Source organism: Salvelinus alpinus, chromosome 18 (genome assembly GCF_045679555.1).
Source record: "Salvelinus alpinus chromosome 18, SLU_Salpinus.1, whole genome shotgun sequence".
Taxonomy (NCBI): domain Eukaryota; kingdom Metazoa; phylum Chordata; class Actinopteri; order Salmoniformes; family Salmonidae; genus Salvelinus; species Salvelinus alpinus.
In genome coordinates, this window is record NC_092103.1 from 39,642,071 (window position 1) to 39,662,414 (window position 20,344).

Consider the following 20,344-nt stretch of genomic DNA (forward strand, 5'->3'; position numbering starts at 1 on the left):
CAAAGTACTGAGTAAAGAGTCTGAATACTGATGTAAATTTCATATTTAATTTTTTTATTTTTTTTATTTTAGAAATGTGCAAAATTAATTAACTTTGTCATTGTGGGGTAATGTGTGTAGATTGAGGGAAATCTACACACAATACCCCATAATGACAAAGAAAAACACTGGTTTTTAGAAATGTTAGAGCATATTACTATTTACCTGTGAATAAATTCATGAAATGGAGACTGGATTAAACTATTTACCCATTTAATAACCAGACCTTTATATACTTAATTGTTATGTTGCGAACCACTCTGGGCGGACCACTCTGGGCGGCCGGAGCGGTACGCGGCAATTTACCGCGTACTAATGTACACATATGGTAAAATAGGTTTCTAGCACGTTCAAAATCGACTGGAGTGATATTCTGAAAAGCCCTGCTTGCAGAGGTGTCCATAAACAGAACATACCAATGCTTTTTAGTGGACACAAATACAGTAGGTTGATCATTAGGAGGGATAGGTTTAGGGGTCAATAAGCTGTCCTGTGTAACATTATGTACTTTAGAAACACAATTATCCAACAAAAGTTCGTATTACAGAACACAAGAGCAACATCAGAACTGGTGAAATAAATCCCCTGTAGCCAGACATTTTAAGGCAGTCACACCTGTGTGCCAACCGGTGCCAGGGCTTAGAAGTTGTACAGCCACTTAACAGAGGAGGGGATAGAGAACAGTTGCTGTTACAGAGTGTCATATTATATCCATGCCTTACAGAGAGCCCTAGAGGCCTTAGAACTCCTGTTAGTTTGCTGCCTGTGAACAACAGGTGAGCTTTTTCTTTGCTTATTATTTATTGTTAAGCTCTTGTGGGAAACAGAAATGAACGTAAATAATGATTGACAAAAAAGAAAGAAGCAGTACTACAATGTGCCATCCTCTATAAATATGGGTGGATGTCTATTGTTCTCCAAATGCTAACGAAGGCTATCACCAAAACGCTTCAGTTTGTTTTGACCTCTGCTGCAAAGAATAAGACAATAAAACGTAAAGAATATTTCAGTGAGTGTGGGTTTTTCCTTTCCTCCAGTAAAATGTATTTTATAACGTAAGGGCAGAGTGGGTGGACTCCGTAGTTTAAAAAAAATTACGATTAAATGTAACATGAAGAATCCTGGCAGTGGTGGAAAAAGTACTCAATTGTCATACTTGAGTAAAAGTAAAGATATTTTAATTGAAAATTACTCAAGTATAAGTGAAAGTTCAGTAAAATACTACTTGAGTAAAAGTCAAAGTATTTAGTTTTGTGTATCAACAGTAAATGTAATTGCTTAAATATACTTAAGTATCAAAAGTAAAAGTATAAATCATTTTAAATTCCTTATATTTAAGCAAACCAGACGGCATAATTTTATTTTTTTCCTTTTATTTACGGATAGCCAGGGGCTATCTCCAATGCTCAGACAATTTATACTCAAAGCAGGTGTGTTTAGTTTGCCAGATGAAGTAGTAGGGATGACCAGGTGTTCTCTTGATAAGTGTGTGAATTTGACCATTTTCCGGTCCTGCTAAGCATTCAAAATATATCAAGTACTTTTGGGTGTCAGGGAGTAAAAAGTGCATTTCTTTAGGAAGGTAGTGAATTCAAAGTTTTTAACATTAGTTTTACACAACATTAATGTCATAATAGTGCTGAATAGATGATTCAATATTTATGCCGCAGTAACATGATTTTCACTAGGCCTTCCCTTTAAACTTGGTGGTGCAAGTTTGAGCGCATGGAAAGTTGCACTGCCGTTTGGACGACCAGGAAGTGAGACGCTTTGTCTTGCAGCTCTAAGTAAACTTCAGGGTAAGAACAGCTAACACAATATTTGGTTAGTGATAGCATGACTTTCACCATGTAAATACTGTAGGTTTACCACTAAAGTTACCATATGGTTTTAAACATTATGCATTCGATATGGGCAACATGTAACTTTCAATGAGAGCGCCGCAAGGCAATCAATGCACAGGTGGGCTCGTAGTAACGTTTAAATTGCATGGTTTTGATGGGGGTAATCAAGTCTAGTGAAAAGGTAGGAGATGTTGAGGTAGACCTGTTTGCCACTTTAAAATCAGTGTCACCCTCAGCCCATTAGAGAATTTCCCATGGGAGGCCCAGGTTCAGCACCCAACATGGAGCGGTCTCTCATAGGGAAGGAGGTCAAAGGGGAGTTTAATGTAGCGGGCGAGGTGAGGTTAACCAGCCTGCGACTTCAAAATCAGTGTCACCCTTGGGCCAAGAGGGAAATTGGTTTCTCCCATGTGGAAATAGCAGCGAGGAAAAAGGAAAGGAGTTGAGAGTAGAGGGAAGCGGTGCGTTGAGGAAAGGAGCTGAGGGAAGCGGTGCGTTGAGGAAAGGAGCTGAGGGAAGCGGTGTGTTGAGGAAAGGAGCTGAGGGAAGCGGTGCGTTGAGGAAAGGAGCTGAGGGAAGCGGTGCGTTGAGGAAAGGAGTTGAGTGTAGCGGGGAGCGGTGCGTTGAGAAAGTTTGGCGTCATGTACAAATGCAAAAAACGTAATCCGGTAGCTCAGAAATTGAACCTGACAAAAGTTTGGATGAATTACCTGCGGTGGCAGGTGTGGAAGACCGTCAAGTTGGAGCCTTGCCCTGATGATGACAAAGATTATTCTGGCCCGTTGGGAATCACATTTTTTGAGAAAATGTATCCTTGCCTTCTGGCTGATCCATATGTGGTGTCAGGTTGGGTGGAGAAGAGTTTGGGGACTGTTGAATCGGTGAAAGTAAGTCGAAATGGGCTCGTGATGATTTTTTGTGTCTCTTCTATCCAGAGGGAGTGGGCGTTCGACCCCACACGCCTCGGGACAAGACCTGTGACTTGCCTTGCTCTCCGGAGCAGGGCGCCATTGAAAGAGAGATAAATCAAATCAATTGTATTTGTCACATGCGCCTAATACAACAGGTGTAGTAGACCTTACAGTGAAATGCTTACTTACAAGCCGTAACCAACAATGGCACTAAAAAAATACAAAACGCCAACAAAAATAAGAATAAGAATTATAAGTAACAAATAATTAAAGAGCAACAGTAAAATAACAATAGCGAGGCTATATACAGGGGGTACCGGTTAGTTGAGGTAATTGAGGTAATATGCACATGTAGGTAGAGTTATTAAAGTGACTGCATAGATAATAAGAGTAGCAGCAGTGTAGGGGGGGGTTGCGCAATTCAAATAGTCTGGGTACCATTTGATTAGATGTTCAGATGGCTTAAGGGTAGAAGCTGTTTAGAAGCCTCTTGGACCTAGACTTGGCTCTCCGGTACTGCGTGCCATGCGATAGCATCTCTCCTTCACTGTAGCCAACGTGAGTAAAACATTTAAACGTATTAACCCTCGCAAGGCTGCAGGCCCAGACGGCATCCCCGGCCGAGTCCTCAGAGCATGCGCAGACCAGCTGGCTGGTGTGTTTGCAGACATATTCAATCAATCCTTATCCCAGTCTGCTGTCCCCACATGCTTCAAGAGGGCCACCATTGTTCCTGTTCCCAAGAAAGCTAAGGTAACTGAGCTAAATGACGACCGCCCTGTAGCACTCACTTCCGTCATCATGAAGTGCTTTGAGAGACTAGTCAAGGACCATATCACCTCCACCCTACCTGATACCCTAGACCCACTTCAATTTGCTTACCGCCCCAATAGGTCCACAGACGACGCAATCGCCATCACACTGCACACTGCCCTAACCCATCTGGACAAGAGGAATACCTATGTAAGAATGCTGTTCATCGATTACAGCTCAGCATTTAACACCATAGTACCCTCCAAACTCGTCCTCAAGCTCGAGACCCTGGGTCTCGACCCCGCCCTGTGCAACTGGGTCCTGGACTTCCTGACTGGCCGCCCCCAGCTGGTGAGGGTAGGTAACAACATCGCCGCCCCGCTGATCCTCAACACGGGGTCCCCACAAGGGTGCGTTCTCAGCCCTCTCCTGTACTCCCTGTTCACCCACGACTGCGTGGCCATGCACGCCTCCAACTCAATCATCAAGTTTGCAGACGACACTACAGTGGTAGGCTTGATTACCAACAACGACGAGACGGCCTACAGGGAGGAGGTGAGGGCCCTCGGAGTGTGGTGTCAGGAAAATAACCTCACACTCAATGTCAACAAAACAAAGGAGATGATCGTGGACTTCAGGAAACAGCAGAGGGAGCAGCCCCCTATCCACATCAACGGGACAGTAGTGGAGATGGTGGAAAGTTTTAAGTTCCTCGGCGTACACATCACGTGTAACAGGGTTGGTTATGTTTCCACTTGCCTCTAAAGAAATGTGTATTTGATGTTCAAGCATTCTTATTGGTTAGTTCAACTCTGATGACAATAAGGGGTGTTGTGATTGGCCCCGCTTGCAGATAGGGGGAGATCGCGAACGTCAGGTCTTCCCAGTATGAAAATGTGATGCGAGGGGTAGGTCACGTTCTGAATACTGTTTTCTATTTTCTATTTTACAATGTGTACAAATTTGCTGTACGTTACTGATTTTATACATGTGTGGTTATATGGTACCTGTTAGGGATTGAGGGGCTTTCTGGGATGTGCTTTGGCATATGATTGCTGTAAATAATTGTGTTAGCTAGCATACACCGATGTCATGGTCACATAAGCCACGGCTAACACAGTTGTCTTCATGCTACAGATTTTGCCATCGACAGCCATCATCACTGTTAAGTCCTGCACAACTAACGTGCTGTTTCCCATTTAATCACAGGTATTTACACATGTTATATTTTGTATTGTATTTTTGTATTTTGTTCACCCAGTATGAAAATGTGATGCGAGGGATTTTGCCATCGACAGCCATCATCACTGTTAAGTCCTGCACAACTAACGTGCTGTTTCCCATTTAACCACAGCAGAAATAAATGATGCTCAACTGGGACCACTGGCCGAAGTGATTTATTATTTTAAAACACAACGCATGGAGAGTACACTATACATCTGTTACACACGGACAAACTGAATTGGTCCACCCACACAGACAGCGTGGTGAAGAAGACGCAGCAGCGCCTCTTCAACCTCAGGAGGCTGAAGAAATTCGGCTCGTCACCAAAAACACTCACAAACTTTTACAGATGGACAATTGAGAGCATCCTGTCAGCCTGTATCACTGCCTGGTACGGCAACTGCTCCGCCCACAACCGTAAGGCTCTCCAGAGGGTAGTGAGGTCTGCACAACGCATCACAGGGGGCAAACTACCTGCCCTCCAGGACACCTACACCACCCGATGTCACAGGAAGGCCAAAAAGCTCATCAAGGACAACAACCACCCGAGCCACTGCCTGTTCACCCCGCTATCATCCAGAAGGCGACGTCAGTACAGGTGTATCAAAGCGGGGACCGAGAGACTGAAAAACAGCTTCTATTAAGGCCATCGGACTGTTAAACAGCCATCACTAACATTGAGTGGCTGCTGCCAACATACTGACTCATCTCTAGCCACTTTAATAATGCAAAATGTATGTAATAAATGTATCACTAGCCACTTTAAACAATGCCACTTTATATAATGTTTACATACCCTACATTACTCATCTCATATGTATATACTGTACTCTATACCATCTACTACATCTTGCCTATGCCGTTCGGCCATCGCTCATTCATATATTTTTATGTACATATTCTTATTAATTCCTTTACACTTGTGTGTATAAGGTAGTTGTTGTGAAATTGTTAGGTTAGATTACTCGTTAGATATTACTGCATGGTCGGGAACTAGAAGCACAAGCATTTCGCTACACTTGCATTAACATCTGCTAACCATGTGTATGTGACAAATAAAATTTTATTTGATTGGGAAGTAGTGACCTGTAACATGTTATACCTGAGTAAACTTTACCAAACTCTCCGACCTGAGTTATTCACATACACATAAAAACAGGACAAGTACAAAGCACCCCCCAAATGATTATATATTTTTTATTCCCTGTTCCCTATCCCCTTTCTGTCACAAAGTGAAATGAATTCACACTCCAGAACAGTAGGCGGACACAGCCCACACAGTTGGTGGCGGCATGCAAGAACGCATGCCTTCCGGTCTTGGATACAGTTTGTTAATTTAAAGTCACATTTTTTAATGTGCATTTTTAGCTAATCATGACCTAATTCTCCTTATCTGCGGTGTACGTTCTAACCTGCTACGTAAAGTCAATTTTGACAAAAGCTATATCCCTTCTAGACAAAACCCTTCCCTCCCGCCTTTGGGACAACAACTCTGTTAGGGCGGAGACAAGACCATATCTGACTAGCTTCACATTGCTGGCAGCATGCTAGGTAGCTACAGTATATAGTTAGCTTGGTTCTTATTCTATGCGAATGAGTCTGAGGGCAAAATGGCTACAGCTTACAATATGTTTCAGTTAGAAACAACATCGATTATGGCCGTTGTCGTCGAGACGGTAATTACAGAATTTAGTCCATTTTTGCGCGTCGTGCCAAACTCGTACAATCCGGAGAGAGAGGTGAGTACAGCGTGACTAATGACGTTACGGAGTTGCACAAGTTAACGTTAGCTAAAGTTGCACCAACATTTACTGGTAACTAACGTTAGCTGCATTACGTTGTCTAGTAGATAGATCGTTTATCAAACGTTGGTGTTTAACCAAATATGATCATCTCTAATGTAATTGTCAAAGTAAGCTAGCCACGTTAGCTTCATGCAATTTGCTTATCAAGCTAGCTAGTCCTCGGCTAAGCTTGTTGGCGAACGTTATTGGTTTCACATCTTTGATGTAGCACGTATGGCAAGCTGGCTACTTAGGTAACGTGTTTTTTTCCCTGTTCTTTACACAGTTTTGCACAATTATGAATCTGGTGACGGGAGAGGCTATTCGTAAAATCTGCCAACTATTCCTAGTGGCTTCCTCGAGTTTACAAAATGAGAACGTGAAACTGAAGACCAAGGTCGAGCAGATGACCCAGTTGTTTGAAAACAATACACAGCCTGGTAAAAGTATGCTTATTTTAACGCTCATGTACAAATGTACGTTGCCATTAGGGTTGGGCGATGTCAACCTTTGTCTTATCGTGATGAAGTACCCATAAAACATGAAAAAACATTTTTTAGTAACCTATTCCTCTTTGTTGGAACAGTGACACGTAAAACGTGTGTGTGCGCGGTAATGCAAGTGACAGTCAAGGAGGAGCCTCGCTGGCTGTGCATATTGTGACGTGTTGTAAGATGCAATTTATGCTTGATCCGAAATGTGGTCGGAGGCGCCCTGGATTGTTGGGCGTAATTTCGCAACCCACGGTGGCACACAGCGGCCAAATCGAGCTCCATACCACATCGCTGTGCGCCTGTAATGTTTTGTAAATTCGGAGGGCTCCTGTTGACAGTAGATGAGGGCGGGAGGTCCTGTATAAACACAAACTCACTTCCTTAAAAACTTCCTTTACAACAGCTCTGCGTATGAATGCCCTGGCTTCTGCAGAGGCCAAATCACCATAAATGCTGAACATCAATACAGATAACGGATTGACCATATAGCGCCTTTTAAATCACCAAGGGGGGAAAGGTGGATACCTAGTCAATTGTACAACTGAATGCATTCAACTGAAATGTGTCTAACACATTTAACACAACCCCTCTGAATCAGAGCCCTGCTGCAACTCTGCTGTCCCCAGAACTGGATAATTATTCAATGATTCACATTTTTGCACTATCTTCCTCTCTTATTAGGCCTAGGCTTCTATACTCCTATTATCATTGAAAAGGGCGTACACTACACAATTTATTTCAGAAGCTTTGCTCAGCTGTAAGTTCTTTTGACTAATCATTAAATGTTTCCATTTTGATATTGTTTGCTCAATCTCACTTGTTGCCTCTAATATTTGTCATTCAAAATAAAGCTGTGATAAAGAGTCTCATATAGACTGACTTTCAGTTCCCATTTGAAAGCTGATACTTCAGTACATAACATAATAGCTTATTTGGGAAATACTCTGCATAGCTTTTGATAGGCTATTTTAATTAGTAGGATTTGGCGTTTGGTTCCCAACGGCAAGGAGGGGGATGCATGTGTTTCTTTTATAGTAGACTAAGCTTTGCTCAACTGTAAGGTTTGTTCAAACTATTGTAAGATGTATCTATTTTCCTATTGTTCTACCGCTCTCATTATTACCTTAGGCCTATCATGTTTTGGGGTTATTTAAAAACAACTGAGAACTTTGAGAGCATAGAAGACCGTTAGATAAATTAATGGTTTGATCATGAGAGAAAGCCAGCATGCATAAAAACTGAAGTCATATTCATATATGGACAGAAAATATAAAATGTGGCTTTTAAAATAGACTCGAGTGTCCGCTATAAAATAAATACAAATGTAATAGGATTAGGCTACAGGGCCCAGATCATCCGACATTGAGATGGAAAAAATATATTTTTTACTGGACCGTTAGAGCTGCTTTGATTTAAATCTTAGCTATGTCTACATTCTCTTGCATTCTGTAAATTGTTTTTAACATATTTATTGAAATATGTTATGCAGTCTATAGCAAAATAATAGGCTACTTGGCATGGTCCTGCTGTGGGCTACCCGGTTGGCTCATTACTGCGGGGTGCCAGTCAAGTTGAAATAGGCTATACATCGTCTGTCATATCACAATGTCGTCGGCATCGACGATGGCTGTCAATCATCTTCGATATCTGATACGTTTCTAATATCGCCCAACCCTAATTGCCATATATTGGTAGACTTATTTGACTAACTAAATTAGACAAGTGTCCTGTTCAGCTGGTTTATTTGTACATCAAGATGCCTCATGCTACACAAACAGGAGATCTATAGGCTAATATGTATATTACTCATATTCCTTTCATCTTTAGGTCCTGCAAATTTTTGCGGTAAACCCACAGAGACATCTTCATTGGAGAATGACTCCTCTCTGGGAGACACAGATGGACTGAATACAGACCTCTCCCCAAGAGACACTGAATCCAACGTTGAGCATATGAGAGCTGCTATGCCAGAGGGCAACGGGAGAGACAGCCATGAAAGCCAGAAAAACAGCAATACTAAAGGGACACGATCCAAAGAAACCAAACGCTTCAAGTGTGATATTTGTGAGAAGACCTTCAGCCAGAACAAACGGCTGATACAACACAAGCTAACTCACACAAGACCCTTCAAGTGTGATGTTTGTGAAAAGACCTTCAGCAAGGAAGGGTCGCTGGAATCTCACACGCTAACTCACACAAAACCCTTCAAGTGTGATGATTGTGACAAGACCTTCAGCCGGAATCGCTTGCTGGTACGTCACAAGCTAATTCACACAGGAGAGAGGCCATTCGCTTGTGGTCAATGTGGCAAAACATTCACAATGTCCAAGCAGCTCGAACATCACATGTTGCGTCACAGAGACAAAACGCTCAGTTGCAAAGTCTGTGGAAATACATTCTTTACCAAAAAAGATCTGAAACGACATCAACTTGTTCATGCAGTGGAGAGACCGTTCAAGTGCCTGACTTGTGGAAAGGGTTTCACAAAAAGGAAACTGCTTATCGAGCACGAGAGAATCCACACCGGTGAAAAACCATACAGCTGTGCTGTATGTGGGAAGAGTTACACACAGAGTGGAGGCCTGAGTTATCATATGCGAACACATACAGGTGAACGTCCGCATTCATGCTCAGAGTGTGGTAAGCGCTTTATAACTAAATCCAGCCTTGAAAAGCACAAGGTAATCCATACAGGGCAGAAGCCATTTACATGTGAGACCTGTGGAGCTGCTTTCGGCCATAAAGGAAACCTTGTGAGACACCAAGTGCTTCACACAGGGGAGAGACCATACAAATGTAAAGTGTGTGGGAAAAGCTACCTTCAGTCCACCCTCTTAAAAGCTCACATGCACCGTCATGGGGCAACCAAACCATTTATGTGTGACCTATGTGGGAAGACTTTTATGTACAATTTTCTAATGAGACGACACCATCTAAAATGGCACACAGCTGAAGGAGAGAAGCAGAAAGAACGAGAGAGAAAAGAGAGAACGAGAGAGAGAACCGCCAAGAGACCGGGAACCTCAACAAAGCCATTCAGTTGTGACATATGTTTGAACGGTTTCAGTTCCATGCTAACTCTGAAAAACCATCAACGAATTCACACAGGACAAAAGCAATACTCTTGTTCCATTTGCGGAAAGACCTTTGCCTATAAACATACTTTTGACTATCACATGAGACTTCACAGTGGAGTGAAGCCCTACACTTGTAAATACTGTGAAAAGAAATTTGTTCTTAGGCAAGCTCTCGAAGGACATGAGCGAACCCATACAGGTGAAAAGCCCTTCAAATGCAGTTATTGTGACAAGACTTTTGCAGTCAACACCAATCTCAAAAGGCATGAGCGAGTCCACACGGGAGAGAAGCCATTCAAATGTGACGTCTGCGGGAGAGGTTTTGGCCAAGCCAACAACGTCAAAGCCCACATGCAAGTCCACACTGGAGTTAGGCCTTATTATTGCAAGAGATGTGGAAAGGGCTTTTCTGACATAAGACACTACAAAAACCATAGCTGTAATGGTGTGGCAGTGACACACGATCAGTCGAACAAATCTTCTGACCGCACTTTCAGATGTAGAAAAGGAGAAATGCGGTAGAGACAGGAGTGCTTGCCTTAATGCTGCTGTGATGTAGACTCAGTGATATAATCTCTATCATTCACAGTGGGGCAACTTCCTGCATTCAGACATCAGGAACAACAGGGATGTATTCAGCAGGGTGAAAAGTTCTGGGGTGAGTTTCTGGAGTGCCTCAGCTGTCATATTACATTTCACAACCCAGGCACAAGTAAATTTGCTCCTCACAACCCAGAGCCCCTATTGCCTCATCCTAGTTTGCTCTTACTTTGAGGCATGCTCACATTGGGGAGAGCCTATTTGACTTTTGTTTTATTTCTGTTCAGCTAAACTACAAAGCTTATCTTTTATTTTTTTTGGTTTACAAATTTTTTAGGAGTTAAGGTTAGCTGTTTAGGAATTGAGGTGTGTGCCTGAGGTAATGCTTGGAGATCCAGGGTTTATGTTCATGAGCCCATTATTTTTGACAGTTTGCTGAATTGTCTGTTTAATATATTTTTTTCTATTGTGTAAAGATCATTAAAACACATACAAATATCAGAACTTTGCAGTTTGTCTATCAGACAGGACAGCTTGGTGACACTTATTCAGGTGTTGGTGCAGTAGAGGCTGGTGGAAGATGCTGTAGGAGAACGGGCTCATTTAATGGCTGGAATGAAATAAATTGAATAGAGTCAAGAGGTTTCCATATGTTTTTTTGACAGCTGTCCATTTTTTCCATTCCAGCCATTACAATGAGCCCTTCCTCCTATAGCTCTGCCCACCAGCATCCACTGCGGTGAGTATATCATTTCTCCTGACTGAGTTGTGAGGTGTTATAAGTAGGTCAGAGTTCTGAGTTATTTGTCTACCGGTGCCTGTTTGACGACACTTCCGACGTCCGAGCCTATATCTGGAATAGTTGCGGCCAATTCCACCATGAACCGTAGCGATTTTATATATATGTATGTATGTGTGTGTGTGTGTGAAAAGAAATTTGTTCTTAGGCAAGCTCTCGAAGGACATGAACGAACCCATACATTATATATATATATATATATATATATAAATAAATAAAAATTCCTGGTGCCCTTTAGCCCTAATAGTGCATTTCAAATGCTTCATGCACCATCAGGAGTTTTCCATAGGAGTACGTGACTTACGTCAGCGCTGTCACCATCTACTGGTTTTAATGTCTATGATATTGACAGGCAGATTAGCTAGGACAAAATGGTGTGACAGATTTGCACGCAACGTTTGCTGAATTTAAGAATGGGGTGGTAGTATCTAACAATTGCGTTCAAATCTGTCTTTCACACCTTTTTGTCCTAGCTAATCAGCCTGTCAATATCATAGACATTAAAACCAGTAGATGGTGATAGTGCTGACGTTAGTCACGTACTCCTATGGAGCATGAAGCCGGAAAAATTTGAAATACACTATTGGGGCTGAAAGGCACCGGGCGAAAATAATTGCTACTGTTCATGGTGGAATTGACCGTAACTAGCAAAGGATCATTGTCGACGTAGTCGTTTTCATCCTGCCTGAGCGAACCTACCATAGCAAACAACGAATTTTTTTATCAGAACGGTCCACCAACCACGAATGTACCCTCCAAAGTGGGAAAAGCATAGCGAAACAGGCAGACGCAGGTCTGTAAATATGTTGCACGGTGGGCTAGAGAATCATGTTGCCTTTACACATGGTTACGTATCTTGGCATTAAAACACACCGGTAGGTAGCTCTTTAAACAGGTTTTGTACTTTCTTCACTGTCAGTGGCACCACCAGTCTTGTAATAAGTAGTATTTTGTGTTTAGTGAAGTTAAATTGGTCAGCCAGACACTACATTGCCAAAAGTATATGTGGACACCTGCTTGTCAAACATCTAATTTCCAGAATCATGGCCATTAAGGAGTTGGTCCCCCTCATTTGCTGCTATAACAGCCTCCACTCTTCTGGGAAGACTTTCCACTAGACTTTGGAACATTGCTGCGGGGACTTGCTTCCATTCAGCCACGAGCATTAGTGAGGTCGGGCACTGATGTTGGGCAATTAGGCCTGGCTTGCAGTCGGCGTTCCAATTCATCCCAAAGGTGTTCGATGGGGTTGAGGTCAAGGCTCTGTGCAGGTCAGTCAAGTTCTTCCACACCAATCTTGACAAACCATTTCTGTATGGACCTTGCTTTGTTCACGTTTCATGCTGAAGCAGGAAAGGGCCTTCCCTTAACTGTTGTCAAAGTTGGAAGCACAGAATCATCTGGAATGTCACTGTATGCTGTAGCGTAAAAAATCCCCTTCACTGGAACGAAGAGGCCGAGCCCGAACCATGAAAAACAGCCCCAGACCATTATTCCTCCTCCACCAAACTTTACAGTTGGCACTATGCATTCCGGCAGGTAGCGTTCTCCTGGCATCCGCCAAATTCGTCTGTCGGACTGCCAGATGGTAAAGCGTGATTCATCACTCCAGAGAATACGTTTCCACTGCTCCAGAGTCCAATAGTGGCGAGCTTTTCTCCAGCTCACACTTGGCATTGCGCATGGGGATCTTAGGCTTGTGTCCGACTGCTCGGCCATGGAAACCCATTTCATGAAGCTCCCAACCGAAGTTATTTTGTTGACGTTGCTTCCAGAGGCAGTTTGGAACTCTGTAATGAGTGTTGCAATCGAGGACAGATGATTTTTATGGTCTTAAGCACTCATCGGTTCCATTCGGTGAGTTTGTGTGGTCTACCACTTCGCGGCTGAGCCGTTGTTGCGCCGTTATTGAGCCGTTGTCTCCACCTCACAATAACAGCACTTACAGTTGACCCTTGTTGGGACAGTGGCTTCCTATGACGGTGCCACATTGTCACTAAGCTCTTCAGTAAGGCCATTGTTTGTTTATGGAGATTGCATGGCTGTGTGCTCTTTAATTTGATTTGTATACACCTGTCGGTAAGAGCTGTTGCTGAAATAGTCAACTCCACTAATTTGAAGGGTTGTCCATATACTTTAGGCAATGTAGTGTTCTTACCAACTTGGGAATTCAGGGGAAATTGTAAAAAAGATAATAAGTCAGATGCCACATGATAGAATTGTCAGGACAAACCAGTTAACATTGGATTTATCATATGTTAATAGACATTTGGCTGATGTGTAAAAATACATAGTGAGCTGAACTAAGCCTCCCAATGATCAGCTGTTGACCCTATCATAGAGGGTGGAAACTACACTTTTTTTACTCTTCATAATTAGACTTGCTGCTTTTTCGTCCTAGTTAAGGTGGCAATATTGCATCCTGTGAATCCACAATCATAAGGGTGAATCAGTGACAGAAGAGGAAGCATTTTTTTTCTTTTTGACCCCCTGGTTCAATTAGGTTTTTAAATTATTAACAGCACATGAGTGGATAATTGTGAATTAAAGTTAAGCAACTTCTTAAATAAAAACAATACTTTTTCAGTTTAGTTGAACATCTTGTTCATGTCAGTATGCGATCACTTTATTGAAGTCCTCCATTAATCTTCTTTGTGGGTTGATACTGTACAGGTGGGTGCCTTCTCCCTCGTTGGTTCAAATGTTTTCAATGAAAGTCAATTAACTAAGACCATACCCAGCTATATTGGTGTCTGAGAGACCCACCCATTGTGACCTCTTTCCAGTACAAGACATCCTTAAATCATGCACAGATGCAGTAAGACATCTGTAGCCTAGATTTACGTTAATACTTCTAAACATAATGTTTTGGGTTCTCATACTTACAATTATGTTTTGATTGTTGCTTGACCAGTCGCTAACATTATATTTGGTTGTGATCTTTGCTAAATAACTATTTTGGATGCAGCAGTTGCTTACACTCGTTGAGTCTGTAGCAAAAGCTAACCAAATAACCATTTTACTGGTTGAAGTGTTTATAATGCAGTTGGTTTGCGATAGTGACACACATTATATTAAGCTTTCATACGAGCCTAAATAAAATTACAATCCAAAAGTAGTATGAAATGCACTCATAAGCAACATGTAAATAGCGGCTATTTTTGCTTGCGTTCTGTAATAACTCGTTCGTGTTCTGCCACCAACTTGCGCGCATCGCCCTCGTGCGGCAATGTTTGGCAACACAGAAAGGGCGTCTTTAATACCACCCGGTTAAGGCCTGCGTGAACTGTCGTCAGTTTTCAAACTGAGGCGCAACATCGCGGGAACGCTGGCGAAAAGACCAGGGGCCTGTTGCACAAAACTAGGATAAGGGATTAAGCCAGGATATCTTGGTGATCCTGGCTCAATTGATCCGTAATCCGGTTGCACTAAAGATGGATAGGGGGCAGGAGGATATGTTATGGTATAAATTACCATGGAGATTTATTCTGTGGAGCTAGCCTGCTCCAGACCAGGCTAAATTCCAGGATCTATTTAATCTCATCCCTAATGTCAGTCAGCAGTCACCACAAATGGAAACCAATAGTTATTTCACTGCTCACTATACATTGTTATCACATATAACTAGACCCACTGTTATTATTTAAACGTTTGTGATCATTAATTTCAATGATTTTGGATAAAAAATGATTTTTAGATGATGTTGCTATCATTAGATAATTTACAGTTTCCCATAGACTATAAGGCTATATATAAAATGATAGAATATTAGGGCCACAGAGGGGAAAAAAACACAAGTCATAATATTGTAACCAGTTGTTTTAAAGGAGGACAGTTGTTAAAATGACAGATGTGGGGCATTTCGTGAAATTGTACTTCAGTATGGTTTCATAAACAAAGACATGCTGATGTGCCAGAATATTAAGTATCACATTGTCATAAGTATCAAAACTGTAAAAACAATATGTAGCTTTTCTGCAGAAAGAACCAGCCTCATAAATTTATGACTTTATCCTTTTTCTTCAGTGTGGCCCTAGTACTCTGTCATATAAACAAATACACATTCCATATGAATATAAAAACACAATGTGTAACATTATGTTCCTTTATTGAATAAGGACAAAACAAAGCAGGTAAACCATCAGCTCCTTTCGAAACTGAAGTCACAGTGACTCTACAAGATGGAAAGCACAGAAGCCAAGCATATTATACAAAATGATACATACACATTCAAAGGTCTGTATATAACACACCCTGCATGTCTGCACACTAAAATAAATGCAGGACAAATCCATACACATCAACTGAACAGACAAATGAATGGATGCAGTAGCCTCCCTGCAGCCTTGTATTACACACAGTATACCGCACAAACATCATAAGAGGCCAAATTCGTCAAAAAACGAACCCAAAAAAACCCAAATTCCTCTGCCACCGCAGGACATATTTAACCAAAATTGAAAGCACACATACTAACTAAAATAATTCAACACATATTGGTCCCTCAGCAGCCGACCACTGTCGTCATCAGGGAAGATTGCCGGATTGTCCCAGTCCATGGCTGGTGGCACTCTGGGGGCCCTCTCCTTCCTCAGGCAGGCCACATTGTGGAGGACAGCACAAGCCACAGTAATATCACATGCCCTAACAGGGCTGACCCTTAATTTGTGAAGGCAGTGAAAGCGTGCCTTCAGGAGGCCAAAGGTCATTTCAACTCTGGCCCTGGTCCTGGCATGGGCATGGTTGTAGGCCTGCTGTGCTTCCTGGGGGTCTGTGAAAGGTGTCAGGAGAAAAGGCTGGCAGCCATACCCCCTGTCTCCCAGCAACACACCAGAGAATTCACCTGTCAACACAAAATCTCATCATTACTACCTCATAAACACAGTGATATTCTTGACACAGCCATGATGGTTATAAATAGGGGTTGTGTGGCTTACCTTGTGATAGGCACTGATAGATTTCAGAGGCCCGAAAGATTCTGGAGTCATGGACTGAGCCAGGCCATTTTGCCACAACATTGCTGATCACACAGTCAGCATTGCAGACCATCTGAAATCATAAGATGAGGAATATTACACCAATCAATGCACATCACTGGCAATGCAGAGTGTTCGTCAATGGACAATATCAAAAAGTTATGTTCACCTGAACATTAATGCTGTGAAAGGATTTCCTATTCACAAAATCGGCCTCATGGGCACCTGAGGGGGCTTTTATCCTTATGTGTGTGCAGTCCACTGCACCAATGACATTGGGGAAACCTGTCACACAAAGTAATGAGTATCCTACTATGTGTTAACAGTTGTCCTGTAATTTGTAGATCCTCTTACCTGCAATCCTATAGAACTCCTCTTTGATGTCACAGAGTCTTCTGTGGCCAGGGAAGGAGATGAAGACATCTGCTAATGCTTTGATAGCCAGACACACACTCCTTATTGTGCGGCAAATTGTGGCCTTGTTCAGCTGTTCTGCATCCCCCACTGAGTACAGGAAGGCTCCACTAGCAAAAAAGCGCAAGGCCACACAAACCATTTGCTCCACACTCAGTGCATGGCTCCGTGCAGTGCGGTGCTTAATCCTGGGACCCAGTAGTCTGCATAGATACCTGATGCCATCTGCAGAAAACCTGTATCTTTCATATAGATGGTCATCAGGGAAGGCCAGTGGGTCCAACCGGTCCCTGAAGACCCTTTCTCGCCTGAAGGCTCTCCTCAGCACAAGTGCTTCTTCATCCACCACATCTCGCACGAATGGGCATGCCATTGTCAGAGCAGAAAGGAACACACAATTTTGGGCCTTCATATAGGCTAGTGGCCACACCTGGTGCTGGGGGGGTGGGCAAAAGAGGGCGATGCCTTATAACGATGACTTGGTTGTACTGATTGCTGGGGAAATAAAAAAAAACTTAGAAAGATGCCACCGTCCTGTGTGCTCACAATAAGAGCTCATATGTCATGGCTCACTTGACTTTACGAGAATATACCTAATTTTTATTTTGAGCTGTGTCATCTTCTTGGAGCTGGGGGAGGAAAGAAAAATAATGATTAATACATTTGTGTTACAGTTAACATACAGTGTACATTGAAGGCATATCTCACCTCCCTCTCAAGTTTTTTTATTTCAAGGTCCAGTTTCCTAATTGTCCTCTTTTTTATTTCGGACTCCAGTGCAAGATTTTCCATCTTTTTCTTCTTGTACTGAATGTCTATGTCTGCCAGTTCTATTTGGCGCCGGAGGTGGTTGCCATACAACTTTCTGATAGCTTGTGAGCTCTGTGAACACAATACAATTAGCGCAGCTGGAATTTGGCAGGATGTGGTGTCCTTTTATTAATACGCACTATGTTGCCAGGCTGGTTTTCCCACTGTATAGCATCTGGGTCCTGTAAAAGAAATTAGATTTTTTGATTTTGATGAGGACTCCTCACCATTGTAGAGTAAATAGTACTTTCACAGTCTTAACATGATACCTCATGCCTTCTGGAATCCAGAGAGATGGTCTCCTCCTCATCATCGTCTCCATCATGTGCTGTTGCTGCTGCACTGGGGCCTTCACCCTATCACATTTAATCGGATTCATATTGAAGCTAGTAGACAAGACATGCCAGGCCTACAGTATGCCTTTGATGGAGTACTCACTGGATCAGCATCGTCTGGTGCTTGTGCTGGTGGCTCTAACAGGAACACAGTGCTGCCAGACACTGCAAGGCAATAGGTAAACCAAAGTCAGACAGTCCAAATTGATTCAATATGAATGTGGTTGTATCCCATGTAGAGATGGAAGGACATACCTTGAATGAAGCGGGTGGCATCTTGGGAGGAACCTATGCTCGTCTCTTTCCCCCCAGGGATCCCCTCTAAGACGGGCCTGCCTTTATTTAGCTCCAAGGCCATGTCCTCTGCTGGGGTAAGGTCAGCCTTTGGTGACCCACCACCCGTGCCTTGTCTGTGGGTATTCTTTTTCACTGCTAAAACAGTACAGACAATGTGTGAGCAGGCACCTTCTGGGTACAATATATGCTTGTGCTTTGTTAAATATTAGTCAGGGACCATACCATTCTGCAGAATGTTCTTGTATTTGATTTTGACCTGCTGCCATGTCCGTTTTGGCCCGTTCATGTTTAATCTACACACACACACACACACACACACACACACACACACACATTTAATGGAGTCACACTGCAAAAAATTACTTGGTATTTTTGTCTTGTTTTCAGTAAAAATATCAAAAAATTTATCATAGCTTTATACAGTGTGATGGAGTTACTTTACACAATTTCACTCATATCTGCAGTGCATTTCAATTAAAAATTTAACCGTTTCATAATTACAGTACAACTGCATTTTTGGAGATGTGAATTAAATATTTGAATTGTAATTGTGATGTTTCAGCGGAGCGGTGAGTGTGTAATTGTGCACTACTTACGCATTCAGGCGGTCTGCAATACTTTGCCACGCTTTTTCTCTTTGCTTTATCACTGTGGCGGTGTTGCCTTTCTTCTTAATTATATCTTTTACCTCCTCGTATGCCTCCATGAGGATTTGTGCTTCCGACGGGGAAAAGTACGCGGCTCTAGTTGCCATGGTAAATCAGTTAATCTGTGATCTGTGGCGGGGTCTATTTGAGTGAGCCGTGAGCGCGCACCTATCCAGGATTGGTTTCACCTGGCTTAATGAATCCGTGTCTGCTCATCCTGGCTTGGTCTTTGTGCAACCAATTAAGCCTGGACGCACATGTTTTGGCTTCATTGAGCTCAGCTGAGTCATTTATCCCGGATGTCTTAATTCTACTTTTGTGCAACAGGCCCCTGGCCGGGGTTTGAGTAGTCAATAACAGAACGTTCTTCATTACAAGTTAATTTACTCAATCTAAAGACCCAGTCCAAATTCAAGCAAATGTCATAAGTAGTTGAACATGTTTTTTTATCCAATCTCGTGAAAGTGACAAACTGACACGTTTTGTCGAAAACAACTTTATATCAAAGGAGTGCATTTGATTTGAGACCCTGCACATGCGCAGTTTAGCACGAGACGACGGATAATATTAAGTGTTTCTGAACATGAGTTTTAGCTAGCCATGACATCGCCTACAGGTGCGATCGGGGATTTCTATTGGAGACAGAAATTGCTTCAATCTTTGGAGACAGAAATTGCTTCAATCTTCATACTGTTCTTTCTTTGATATCGTCATTTATCCACGGTCCTTGCCATACGTTCCAAGGATTGCGAATAGCACTAGCCATTTATTCACCATCTTGGTGAAGTTTTAATATTTTGACAAAGGTGAAAGAGATTGACCCGGAACAACATAGCTAAGTAGCCGGAAAGAGGTTTACAGAAATAGTAGTTTGCAAAAAAGAGGGATGTATCCAGCTAGATTGGACCTGAATAGCTAACGTTGTAAAACTATTAATCTACGTTTAGGTAAGAAGTATCTCTATGCAAGGTCTTTGGTGCGTGTAATGCTTAGCATTACCTAACCTTTAATTTACAATCTTCGGAAATAAGCAGGTTCCCTCATTCCAGCTAGCTAACGTAATGCAGCTAGCCAGTAAAGCTAACGTTTTTGTTTTTCTTCACCTGATAAACTAACGAGTTGACATTTGCTAAGTTGACTTTTCTGACTAAGTGTTCTATTGTAAGAGTTTATGTTTTGTAGAATGACAGGCCAAGAATAAGTTTTTCCTGTCCGCATTGGCTGGCTAGCTTGTGAGCTAGCTAGCATAATACCTCCCACCGATACGGGTTCTACGGGAAATGGTACGTTTTGCTAGCTTTTGTATTGTACTATTTACCAACTAGCAAGGTATATACCACTTAAGTTAGTTTCAGTGATAAGGTAACAGTTACTTAGCCAAGTTGCTAGCTTTGTACACT

At 42.3% G+C, this 20,344-nt stretch overlaps 3 protein-coding genes across 10 annotated transcripts in view; 2 read left to right on the top strand and 1 right to left on the bottom strand.

Annotated features, from left to right (window-relative positions):
- Positions 1 to 1,819: 1,819 nt before the first annotated feature.
- Positions 1,820 to 20,344, top strand: part of LOC139544316 (F-box/WD repeat-containing protein 2-like) — a 29,732-nt gene continuing 11,207 nt past the window's right edge. For 2 of the 6 annotated variants that reach the window (XM_071351292.1, XM_071351295.1), the window contains exon 1: positions 19,461 to 19,891. The gene's annotated coding sequence lies outside the window, so the exon portion shown is untranslated. Of the gene's footprint in view, positions 1,839 to 19,460; positions 20,228 to 20,344 lie in introns of those variants that run through there. The other 4 variants (XM_071351290.1, XM_071351291.1, XM_071351294.1 and 1 more) reach the window with 4 other exon arrangements.
- LOC139544315 (zinc finger protein 271-like) lies at positions 6,074 to 11,938 on the top strand. Of its 3 annotated transcripts, XR_011668844.1 has the most exons (4): positions 6,074 to 6,510; positions 6,842 to 7,001; positions 8,877 to 10,784; positions 11,354 to 11,938. XR_011668844.1 is itself a non-coding variant. In XM_071351286.1 (3 exons), the coding sequence occupies exons 1-3, from the start codon at positions 6,382 to 6,384 to the stop codon at positions 10,646 to 10,648; spliced, it is 2,061 nt and encodes a 686-aa protein (XP_071207387.1). In that variant the 5' UTR covers positions 6,074 to 6,381; the 3' UTR covers positions 10,649 to 11,170. The 3 variants fall into 3 exon arrangements, 2 of the variants coding, with proteins under 2 accessions (XP_071207387.1, XP_071207388.1); XM_071351286.1 differs by lacking the exon at positions 11,354 to 11,938 and having other exon boundaries at positions 8,877 to 11,170; XM_071351287.1 differs by lacking the exon at positions 11,354 to 11,938 and having other exon boundaries at positions 6,842 to 6,995; positions 8,877 to 11,170.
- LOC139544317 (uncharacterized) lies at positions 15,536 to 19,464 on the bottom strand. The gene is made up of 10 exons (XM_071351296.1): positions 18,520 to 19,464; positions 18,256 to 18,432; positions 18,104 to 18,165; positions 17,935 to 18,021; positions 17,806 to 17,847; positions 17,564 to 17,737; positions 17,449 to 17,484; positions 16,796 to 17,350; positions 16,403 to 16,514; positions 15,536 to 16,308 (listed from the first exon to the last, which is right to left on the bottom strand). Exons 1-7 carry the CDS (start codon positions 18,581 to 18,583, stop codon positions 17,449 to 17,451), a joined length of 642 nt encoding a protein of 213 aa, XP_071207397.1. The 5' UTR covers positions 18,584 to 19,464; the 3' UTR covers positions 15,536 to 16,308; positions 16,403 to 16,514; positions 16,796 to 17,350.